This window comes from Protobothrops mucrosquamatus, unplaced genomic scaffold, assembly GCF_001527695.2.
Source record: "Protobothrops mucrosquamatus isolate PMUCROS unplaced genomic scaffold, P.Mucros_1.0 scaffold_27, whole genome shotgun sequence".
NCBI lineage: Eukaryota > Metazoa > Chordata > Lepidosauria > Squamata > Viperidae > Protobothrops > Protobothrops mucrosquamatus.
The window spans coordinates 475487-488054 of NW_015386103.1; the positions used below are offsets into that span (position 1 = coordinate 475487).

The following is a 12568-nucleotide window of genomic DNA, read 5'->3' on the forward strand; positions in this document are numbered from 1 at the left end:
GCAGCACAGAGGTATTAACTATTATTTGTTAGCTCTTAAAAAAAAAGTAACTTCCATAGTAACAAGTACAATTTCTAATGGCTGGCTGGTTTTTACTTTCTTTTTTTTTTTTTTATTGAAAATTTTATAAAAGTTTTACAATGTAACTCCCCCCCTCCCCGGAACCCACCCTTCCCCTCCCCCCTCCCTCCCCCCCACTTCCCAGAGCCAATCACAGGGTTAACAATACAATAACCATACTCTATCTAACATACTCTAAGATTGTACCAAAAATGAAAGGACCAGAACCGTCGGGATGATAATAATTTCACGATTCACGGGGTAATGTCGGTTTCATCGACAATTACTTTTCGTACATGTATTCGCAAATTAATATAAACAAAAAACACGTGTCACATTACTATCCACCCTTTCTAGAAGTGTAACCCGTTTCTCTACGACGGTTCTCTTGTCAGTCTTAAGAGACGGGATAGCATGCAACTGCATAAATGGATGGGGCAAGAGGCTTAGAAGAGACCCTTCCTAGTGACTCAGATTGTAAAGGAGATGGGTAGGACTGTACTTTCAGACTTGCAAGACTCTGTCATTGTAGCTTTATAGTATCCCTCAGGGCTAACATCAGTCTTGGAAGTCTGAAAGTGCAATCCTCCTCCTCCCTAAAGTCAAAGAAACATTACTGGTATATATATTTAAATGTTCTACTGCACCACTTCTTCATTTTCATCTCCATGCATTATAGTACTGCTTGATAACCAGTAACAGGATGTTCCATGGTAAGGTCCAAATATTTACTAAACTCAATATTGCCTCCTAACCAGGCAAATTATTTGTCCATTCTGAATAATTCTAAATAACAATAAAAGAGGAGAGATAGATAGATAGATAGATAGATAGATAGATAGATAGATAGATAGATAGATAGATAGATAGATAGATAGATAGATAGATAGATCGATCAGGTTTGAACTTGCCTCTCTCTGAGCTTGATTGTTTGTTTGCACATGTTTCATTACCCAATTAGTTAACATCATCATTGCTAACTCCTTAGTCTCGTAACATATGGAAAGACTCATCTTTTCAACTGGGAAACTGTATATAAACAGAGGGCAAACCTCACACCCGCTAGCACTGAAGATGTTACTTAGTCAGATAATGAAATACCTCAAGCAAGCAAACAACCAAAGAGCACCAAGGAGTCCACAACTGAATATGTTTCACCATGTTCTCCTGTGGTTTATGATTGCTCCTTAGAAACAGCCTGTCAAGCTGAAATATTGTTCATCTCTTTCTAGTTTAACAGCTAGACAATAGAAACACAAGGTATAAAAACCAAAAATGAAGGGATGAATTGATTTTCTCTCAGGCTCTTTGGAGATGCAATCCCAGTGCATCTTGTAATCATCAGACTGGGAAAGGCTGGTCTATTGTAACATATAGCATTTGTTGCTTCTCCTCCAAGCGTTCGGCCTATTTTGGATCCGGGTAAATGCCAAATATTTGTTACATGCTGAGATTATATTTGAATTGCCCTTGCTAGAACTGATTGCAAAAAAGTTTAAAATTGAAACAATGCCAGCAATGTTTCTTTTAAGTTATGTGGGAGGTTTCAGGGAAATCACTGTGAACAATTAATGTGGCATAAACAAAGACATGTTAGCTGGTTTTGTTATTTCTTGTTTCACAGTTTTTGACATACGTTGTGGGAGTTTCTAAAATTTAAAGTAATCTAACATTAGATTTTGATTGGCATCATACTTTACTAAAGCATTATTGCTGAAGTCATCTCTAGCTCTTTCCCATGTCCAAAACTTGAGAAGGATAGATGCTTTGTAGCGTGTTTATGCCACCTAAGAATTCATGCTATACAAAGCGTTTTTAGGCTTTAATGGATACGAGTGATTTGGAACCCAGATGTTCACAAGCATCTGTCTGACAATTCACGCTTCAAGGAAAAGCTTTGTGTCTAATGTTTCAGCTCAGAGTGCAGGCTCTCTTGAGAATTCAGGCCCTGGTCATGGCAGAAGAAACTCAACATTTCAGGCAGTTTCAGGCCATGGCAGCATTTTAGGGGAAAGGAAAGTGGGGGGAAAGAACATAGAGAGATACCTACCCAATAAACAACTTATCCAATCAGCTAATTTTTATCATTTTGAAAAATTAGTAATGTAAGAAGTAGCATACTACATACATATTACAGCTGCTTAAATTCAAAACATTTAACAACTAAAAACAAAAGCATTTTAAATGGTTAACATATCAATAGACATACCCATGTGCATATATGCTCAGTGCTCAGAGAAGGAAGAGATAGTGAAGAGAAATTTTAAGGAAGCCAAGTGAAAACCTCTGTCTTACTGTGGTGTGGAACTATCCACATTGCTGTCTTATAGACTAATTATGGATAAGTGGTTGAAGCACTTGAGGGTATTACCTATTTGATTTGGCCTGGTTGCAGCAAACCAGCTGTTAAATTATTTTTCTTTCTCTGAGACTTAGCAGGATGAGGTTGAGAGGAGAGCTCACAATGTCCACCTGAACTGCTCATCTGCCTGCGTTCCTGCAGGCTATCTCTTCTTCAGGCATGCTATGATTCAAGAACAAGGCAAGTCCAGTTCCTGTAGGAAAATTATTTTCCAGTTTAGTTTATCATCCAGCACATTTCCAATCAATTCCTGTAACCGGATCATAGCAAGCACAGCCACCATTCTGTTCAATTGAAAGGAAAGGAAAGGAAAGGAAAGGAAAGGAAAGGAAGAGAGAGAGAGAGCTTGATATTTATTTATTAATCATTAGTAAACATCAAAAATATTAAACTAGAACAGTAAACAAAAATATAAAACCAGAACAGAAAGCACGCAAAACTGATAAAAAGGTAGAGGACTCAATAACAGCTATCTATATTATCTATATCCAGCCTTGTCCCTTTTATGTATATAATATGGCAAAATTGAGATGGAAAGTATGATATTAATAAAGCAAATGTGAAGGTAGCAAATTTGGTAGACAGAAATGATGTATCTGACAGTTCCACTGCTAGAAAAGGTTTAGGAGGCTGGCTATGCTGAAGAGGAAGAGGGCTAGGCAGACTGTGGTCGGTTGCCTAGAATCAAATCAAGAGATGCAGAAGTGGGCCAGGATGAAGCCCGTGATGTGAGTGCAATGTAGGTAGCTAGGGAAACATGGGAGCTTAAGAAAAATATTTCCATTCTGCAGTAGTTTTCCATCTCAAAAAGAAAAAAATAGTAGAGAAAGTTTACCTCTAACTGCAGTACCAGGACAGAACATCGCACAGAGGCTCCCAGAAAGCACGATATGGAAATTATATGGTGTGGGGGAGGGGGATGCTATGGGCTTATACATTAAAGAATTTTAAAGTTGTAAGCCACCAGAATAACCATGTGTGGGTTGGGTTGTCATATACCAGTGGTGGTGAACCTATGGCACAGGTGCCAGAGGCGGCACTTGGAGTCCTCTCTGTGGGCACATGTGCTGTTGCCCCAGCCTTGCCTCCACCCGTGACACCCTCCTCACCAGCAGCCCTCCTGGAGAAGGGTTGCCCCCGAGCGTGGCTCACGCGGAGCACTGCAGTCAAGGACACGGCAGCCAGGCAGCATAGACAAGACTCTGCCCTCATGCCCCATCGCGCACAGTTGATGCTGCGGGGCATTGGCAGAGGGCGTGGCTGCCATGGTGCTGCTGGGTGATCTGCAGCGGGCCCTGGAGGTGGTGAGTGGCCCTGCAGGCAAGTGGGGTGGGGGCGGGGCAGGGGTGGGGCAGGGGGTGGAGAAGGGGCGGGGCTAGTTTTTGGGCACTCGGTCTCTAAAAGGTTCGCCATCACTGTCATAGACGTTTGTTTAATAAATAAAAATAATAAATAATAAATAAATACAATAATAAAATTGTATCTATAGCAAATGCTTGAGGTCGAGTAAAACAGAATGCCTGTAGAATCATTATTGGATTTACACATATTTATAGGGTGTATTTTATGAACATATTAAATACCAATTTTACATATGCTGAGAAGTATAGAGTGTGTGGACTGCTGCATTTGAAATCTATTTAAGCTAAGGTCCATTAAACTTGGAGCTTATTGTATTAGTTGTTCAGTATTTTGAGAAGGTTTCTGTTCTTAGTGGACAAGCCATTCTTTTTTCACTCCAGATCACCTTCTTGCTAGTGATAATGATGACAATGGTGGAAATCCGTGCAAGCATTAGAAAAGCTTAGAAAAATAACCAGTACTTCAGACCAGTTTAGCCTTTTGATCATATGGCTCAATATAGAATCATAGCGCTGGAAGGAACCTTAGAGGTCTTCCAATCTAATCCCCTGACCAAGTTTTAGGGTCAAGGTCCTTATAACATCCTGGACAAATGATTGTGCAATCTTTTCTTGAAAACCTCCAGCGATGGAGCACCCACAACTCCAGAAGGCAAGCTATTCCATTGATTAATTGAAGAGGGATAGTCCTTTAAGGAGGAATCAAGGTCCAACCTACCGGGAGATTGTTCGAAGGTGGGTAACGAAGAATAGGACGCAAGTCAACAATACCTTTTATTTAGTTGGCGGTGAGGGACACTATCGGGAAGTTCAAAACCTTCTGTCGATAGTACAGTAGGAATTTGGGAACAGAAGTAATTCGTAAACACACCTAGTTCCCTTAGCTGCTCATTGTACAATTTATCACCTTGCACATCTTTATTGCTCTTCTCTGCACTCTTCCTAGGGCCTCAGCATCTTTTTTTGTATTGTATTGACCAGAACTGAACACATATTCCAAGCGTGGCCTCACTAGTACAGTATAGAAGGGTAATGCTACTATCACTTCCTGTAATCTAAGGTGACCAACCATCCTCCTTTAGGGAGGACAGTCCTCCTTTTGTAAGTTCTGTCCTCCCTCAAAAAGTGTCCTCCTGCATGTCCTCCTTTTCGATATTTGAAGACTAATCTGCAGGGCTTTTTTTTTATATCATAGAATGCTGAGAACTGTGTTCCGGCACCTTTTTTTGATGTTTTTTTTCAACTTTTGCATGAGCTGTGCTACTCCTGTTATTGGTTTTCAAAAGCCAATAGGAATTGCTGCTGAGCGCGCCAAAACACTCAGCTGGCAAACTTTGCACATGCAAGTTGTCTGTATTATTGTTGCAATGAATAAAATGTTTCTTTTATTTACTATATTTTTTTCTTCAATTTATTTGTGTCCTCCTTTTCATTGTAAAAAAGTTGGTCACCTTATGTAATCTTGATGCTATCCCTATGTTTATGCAATCTAGGACTGCATTGGCTTTTTTGGCAGCTGTAGCACACTGCTGATTTAAGTTGTGGTCCTCCAGGACTACTCTTGATCCAGGTATTGCCTATTCTATACCTATACATTTGGTTTTTCCTGCCTAAATGCAGGACCTTACTTTTCGCACCACTATACTGCATCTTGGCTGTCAAGATATTTTTGAATCTTGATTTTACCTTTCATACTGTCCCCTGACTGGGAGCATCTCTTCAGATGCCTGAATATCCCACTGGAAAAAGGAAAATATAGTTTTAACTGATTCTTGTTCCTGTGTCACCTTTCTTACATTTCCTTACCTGCTTCTCCACTTTTCCTGCAGCACAGGTATTCCATGTGTGACATTTTAATTACAAAATGTTTGAATGCACATCTGGCCCTTTGAATTATTTGGTGTATTCCAAAGGCATCTGGAAGAACTGAGTTCTACAGAATTCATCTCCAGTTGTTAAATATCTGGTAGAGTGGGAGGATGAGGTTAACTTTCAAACTCTCACAATGGAAAAGAAATGGAAACAGGAAAGGAAAGGACCGGTGTGACAGCATTTGCTATCTTTCTTCAATACAGAACCATATCTAGCAAATCGTTAAACTAAATTGAGGATCTATTTAATATATTTCTATGCTACTGATAATACGCCTCTTGTGGATATATGGTGATAACTCCTTGGGTTGCATAATAAATAGATATGACTCTTGTAATAGCTTGAAACAGTACAGACAGTTAAATCTGATAATTACAGCCTTTCAGTTGATTTCTTGATTGTGGTATAACTTTAACCTAAGTTGTTCAGTAAGGCAAGCTGAAATAAAAGAATTATTTGAATCTATATACCGTAAGTATTCAGTGAGGTAATTTCATAGTTGCCTTCATCCCCCACACCCGCCAAAAAAATCAACCAAAATGTAGTTTGTAATTTATATTTGGTCTGTCCATCTCTGCTTCATGTCTTGCCAATGGGTGTGAGATAGTTTTAGTAGTAATAAATACAAAACCAAACAGTTATGGATAATGCTGCATACAAAAATATGAAGTTAAGATGTTCCACAAATTATTTATTTGACACAGTCAACTAGAAATATATACTATGCACAAATGCACACCATCGTTTTTTAAGTATCCTACATTAATGCAACTTCAGCTTTTTTATCTCCCTTTATCTTTTTATATAGAGAGCAGCTTTTATCTTAATAGTGAATAATACTTCAGACTCAACCTTGAGAATCTGACCTCTATTTAATAGAAGGGAGAGGGGGTTTACTTTTCTCTTTTTTTCTGAAAATGGGATAAAAAGGACGATTAAAATTAATATTATATTAATAATATTATTAATATATTTAAGTTAAAATAATAGCAGAATATTCAGTTTAACTAACAATTTGGGGTAAGATTAATCGTTCTTTCCCCAGATAAATAACTTAATTTTTCCTTTGTTCCACAAGTCATCCATATTCCCTCTAGCTATGATACAAACTCCCATCAGCTCTTTTTATATGACATGGCATCATGATGCTTTCTTCATCTCATTTGTAGCCCATACAAAAAGCAGCTCAAAATTTCTTTAGCTGTTCCATTTTTAAAACAGTGCTTTCCCTCTTCTCCTGACCTAGTTTCCATTTGCTTCACCGATAATGGGGTTGATGATGTGATCAAAGGCTGGGATCTGCTCAGCTCCTATTGGCCACTTTAGAATGCTGCAAGAATGCTTCTCCCTTCCAATCTCTGGCCATTTTTGCTTGGGCTGCAGGAAAGACCAGATAACTGGCTTCCACAAACTGACTGGCCCAAATAATGTCTCCAAAAAGCTTGCTCGATTTAACATGGACCTATGTTCAAGAATTTAGCAATTTTTTTGAGAGCTAGACCTGGGTTGTATAACTCAATATTCTGTTGCTTCCATTCTCAGAATCTCACATGGGTAAGGAGACAGGAGACAAAAGAAGTTCTGTCCACTGCTTCGGAGCTTCTCCTTGCCCAATCCCTCCCAGGAACAAGCCCAGGAGAGCTGTGATGCAGCCCTGCTCCATCAGATCATTAGGGGTAGGAAGTGAAAGTGGAACTCTACTTTTATCATTGTGTTGGTATCTCAACACAACTGAGCACTGATAGACAGGATCCCATGAAGGGAAAGGAAGAAAAGCTTTGCCTTGCAGTTTCTTATGCTGCCATGGGTTGCTTGACAGAATATCGATATTAAAATATTGTTTAATCATAGTGTTTCTAGTTGGAATGTTGTTTCCATAAAACAGTTTTTCACTAGTAGGCAATGTTTTAAATCAGGGGTGTCAAACTGCCGGGCCACGGGCCGGATGCGTCATCCCAAAACAGCGCCCACCCCATTGCCGGCAATGGTGAAAAAGCTCCGATACGTCGCGCGACATCATGTGACGTCGTGAGTTTGACATGCCTGTTTTAAATGAACTATTTTTAGAATCTGTTCTTTTAAAATAATTAGTACCAGAGGAATTACACATTGCAAACTCAGGTGCCAGCCACCAGCACTGTCTTTTTAAGAGTACCTAAAATAGATCTATAGTTGTTCTTTGATTAGCTGCAGTTTAGAACTTTGTTCATATGCTTAAAAAAAAGGCAGGGAGAGGGGAAAAAACCCAGTAAAATGAAAAGGATTCATTGGAGAACTATAGATGAAATGGAGAACATCAAGAGGACTCAAGGTGCAGAGGGGGACAATAAGGTCCATCCAATTTCCCCAAATTGCTTACATAAACAGAAGCTTGGAATATCTTGGATTATGTAACTAGAACTGTCATGAGTTGAAGATTGGTTTTTAACTTAAAATCTGTATTTTTTCTTTCTCCACTTTTAAAAGGGAGGTCCAATCCAGAACAGAAAATCCAAACGTTGCCTGGAGTTGCAGGAAAACAGCGACAATGAATTTGGATTCCAACTGGTTCTCCAGAAATGTTCTGGCCAGCACTGGTCTATAACAAACATCCTGAAAAGCTTGCCAACATAGACTTTTGAGTGGGAGAGCAGATCTTCTCATTACTCTTCTTGCTACTGTGTAGCAAAAGTTTGCAATGACACCTGCGGTTTCCCTCCTTGTTTCATTTTTGTGTGAGTGTGTGAATGTCCGCTTGAGGGCTGAGAACAGACACTTTTATTTCATAATGGCATTTTCATGTGATTTATAGATTGATTCTGAATGGCAGGTGATGGTAGAATATGTTAAAGTATTTTGCAATTGTACATAGGGGAAAAATGGAAAATATTTATAAGTCAGACAATAAAATTTTATTGAATAAAAACACAGTCGTCTCTTTGTTTATTTAACTTGGTAAGCCAGCTTCAGAGCAATCTATGTACTTAACAGGATATCCTCTTAGCTTTTTCTTTTACTTTTTCATAAGAGCATTTAGAATTTTAGAATACTTTAAGTATTTCCCCATTTGTTGTCTCTTCCTTCTAAGCACAATTTACCAATATTAATGCAACATTCGGGGAACTTTTAAACCAGTACAAAAGCATACAAAGTTCCCGCATCAATTCTGTAGATTCATTAAGGGAAAAGGAAGAATCCCTTAGCATTCATAGAGTTTCAGTTATGTACTGAGCGTGTAACTTATCTGATTTTAAAACATACATTTGACTAATTACATGTCATTTCCTTTTACTTAAAAGTCTTATATTAATTACTAGAACTTTCATAGCACTCAAGAGACTAACTTTACCCAAAGCATGGATTTGCCTGCTGGTTCTTAGTGTTAGGAGCTGGTTTCCACAGAGAAATAATTATGCTAAAACTGTAACTTGAAATACAAAATGTAAAGTAGGAACATTTTATATCCTTTTTCTGTAGGCAGAGAATGAAGGAATATAGTAATACGTGTCTAAATAAATGTAGCAGAACCTTTTACATTAAAGTATGATACAATTCTACACAAGCCTATTTTGAAGTAAATCCAATCAATTTAATAATCTTTCTTCCTAGGTAAGTGTGCTAAGATTGCTAATCTATTTGTTTAAAAAATAGTTTTATTCAAAATAAACCATATAGATACAAATTGCATCAGTAGTCTTATTCCAATTTCTATTCATTTCTCTCCCTAAGTCATTCTTGCATCTTTTTCTTAAAACATTTGCATTTTTGTAGCTGTTCCCAATATTAAGTTTATAAATTTGTGAACAATATTTTCATTTACTCTTGAGTTTTTTTAATTACAGTAAATACTTAAATTACTGTATGTTAAAAGTTTAGTATCTCGTTTGGGTATTTTCTCATGAAAAAAATGCAATTTTCCCTTGGCAATTATTTAATTCATTTTTCTCCTGCAATTGTTTTAAAAGTTTCCCATTGAATACTTGGTTGTATTAGAGCTATTAAAAATGGTAAATAGCTTGCATTAGCATTTCAGCGCTTTGGAATTGGATCACAGATCACAGGCTTCATATCGTTTATAAATGGACACATATATAGGTGTCCATTGTATGTTTTATTCTCTTTACATTTAATGTAACTACTTTTATCCCCTAAATTAGTGAAGATTCAATCCACTCACCCAACATCCTCTTTAATGTACTAACAAATCAGAAATGATCACATCAGTTCTCAAACTGAAATTAAATCACCCAATACTATATAGATGTCTGTCTTAAGCCTTAAAAAAATATTTGGTATGTTGGAGGGTGGAAAAATGGATAGGAATGTTCCAGATACATTAATGTTGTTCTTCTCTAAAGCCTGCAGAGTGAGCAAAATAAATATTTTTTTAAATATTTACACATTGGCTGGCTTTTAATAATTGCAAACATGTATTACTTACTTTCTCTTTATAATGTTTAAAGTCTCTCTCTGTCTCCATCTCTCTCGTGTATCAAGTATAGCCAATAGGTATTAAAGATTCAGCCTGAGTTCATTTGTTTATTCTTCTTCATAGATCAAGTTGTCTATCTGAAAAATAAACTCCTTAATTTTGAGCTAATTTTCCTACCCCAGCATCAGGATGAGCTCAGCTTTCCTGCCTCTCTACACTTCTGCCACCTCTCTCGTTAATTTCGTCGTTTGGTCTTCAGCTCCAAGTGATAGTTCAGGTTTAAGAGCCATACATTGTGCAATCAGCTCCTTCTTATCGGAAACTGCAAATCTTTTATTTTCCTAATCAGTTAAAGTGTAGGAAGAGGAATCCATCTATGTTTAATGTCCTTTAATTTTGAAGTAAAAGGATATAAATCTTTATTCATAGGATTTTTTTAAATGAAACAATTATTTCTGTCTTATTAAATTGTAGTGCAGGAAGAGTTTTCAAAGTTGCTACCAGCTTAGGGGTATGTGTGTGCTTGTTTATATATATAAAACCAACAAGAAAATATCTGGGCTTCATTAAATTTAGTCCCTCCTTTGTCTTGGCAGATGGTGAACCCATTTATCCAGCAAAAAATACTTTCAATCCAAATCAAAGTCCAAGTCAAAAATAGTTCTTTTAAATGACCCTCCGCAAACTCGTATGTTTTTAACTCTTAATTTCTGAATATAATTGACATTTTTTCCCTTTTATTTTAATGTTCTGGATTTTCATAAGTAAGGCATTATTTCTCACCTTATCACACTGCTTTAGAAGTTGCCATCTCAATTACTCATCCATTTCTATTACTGGTAATTTAGTTTCTATAGACTCAGTTCTATAGAGATTCTTCAGGATCAATTGAGGTCTTCTTTAGAATCAGTTTAGGGTTTACTCATCTGTTCATTAACTAAGAGAACATAAAGAAGACTTTGTAAAGTTGTATTTCTTTTGTTACTATTTGGGAAAAGGGGCTCACCTTTTTTCTTGTTCCTAAAAAACATATGGACTCAAGGGACTTCTTTCTCCTTGAGTTTAAATTATTATGTGAATGGTTTCTTCTTACTTCTTTATATTCAATCAATCTTGCAGTCTCATTTTACAGTAATGTTTAAAGACTATTTGTAGTCATGGCCTGCAAAAATTACATTAAGTCAGAGGCAGGATGGAGCTTGGCTTTTAAGCAGCTCTTCTTCTCAGCATCCAGCCCTGCTAGATTAATTGAAGCATCAGTTCTATTCAATAAAATACACTGCCAACACTTGTTAAATGAGCCACAAAATCATGATGAAAATTTCAATCTCAGTGTTATGATAAAAACTGTAAAGCTACTACACAAAATTTAAGTTCCTCTAGGAAGAGTTGAAAATAGCTTATATTCTGTGAAAAATGGATCATCACTAAGTGGACAAAAGATTTGTTGGCATTAATTATGCTAGTTTGAAAAATTCTGTGATTAAAGCAGTGTTTTCTAGGAAAATGAAGGTATTTTAAGTTCTGAAACTCAGCTCTCAGACAAATGCTATATTCAAAACTAAATTCATTCCCTGTAATATAAAATCTTCTAGCATTTCCCCCTTTAAACGGGATTTAAAATGACTCAGATGTTTACAGTGCTAAAGCAAAGGCAACATCAACCAATGTTTTCTCAAGTCTTTTGAATTTGTACAACAATGAAAAGCATCATAAGATTTTACAGTTTTCTGAAGCTAAAAATACAAAAGAGGGCAACAAAAATCCAAACAATTAGATAGCAGCTAAGAGCTGTCCACATTTTGGTAGTCCAAGTTAATACTGTAGCTTTTCTCAGCATGTTTATTATTTAAATTTCTAGAAGTTCCAATTCACTAATGATGTCATTAGACTTCTGCATTTTGTTAAGGAAGATGAAGAAAGTTCTCTGTGAAGAGAAAGAAAAAGAATCAGTGCAATGTAGCACAAAATATAATTTGTTAAAGACAAAGGAGCTAGATAGAGTAAAATAGTATTGAGCCTATTGAAAAGAGAAAGACAACATTGTGAAGCCAGTTGGGGCATCATTCTGCAGTGGTTCTTCTTCCTCCAATCCTTGTATCTTAAGCCTGTCTTCTGGAGTGTTGGCTATTCCTGCCAGCTTGGTATCATCTGCAAATTTGATGAGTTCCCCATCTATCTCTTCATCCAAAACATCAATGAAGATGTTGAAGATCACTGGGCCCAGAACAGAGCCCTGGGCCACCTCACTACACACTTCCCTCCATGTACATGCAGTTCCAATGAGGACCACACACTGAGTATGGCCGCTCAGCCAGCTATGAATCCATTTGGTGGTGATGCTGTCTATCCCACATTTTTCTATCTTATCAAGTAGTAGATTGTGGCCTACTTTATCAAATGCCTTACTGAAGTCCAAGTAAATTATATCCACAGCATCCCTCTGGTCCATTAATTTTGTCACTTGGTCAAAAAATGCATTAAGATTTGTCTGGTGTGATC

At 37.2% G+C, this 12568-nt stretch overlaps 1 protein-coding gene across 1 annotated transcript in view; it reads left to right on the plus strand.

The window, feature by feature from the left end:
• Positions 1-8511, plus strand: part of GALNT18 (polypeptide N-acetylgalactosaminyltransferase 18) — a 318489-nt gene extending 309978 nt beyond the window's left edge. The window contains exon 11 of the mRNA XM_015832460.1: positions 8122-8511. Coding sequence (XP_015687946.1) covers positions 8122-8268 — 147 coding nt within the window. The 3' untranslated portion in view covers positions 8269-8511. The remainder of the gene's footprint in view (positions 1-8121) is intronic.
• The last annotated feature ends 4057 nt before the right edge of the window (positions 8512-12568 follow it).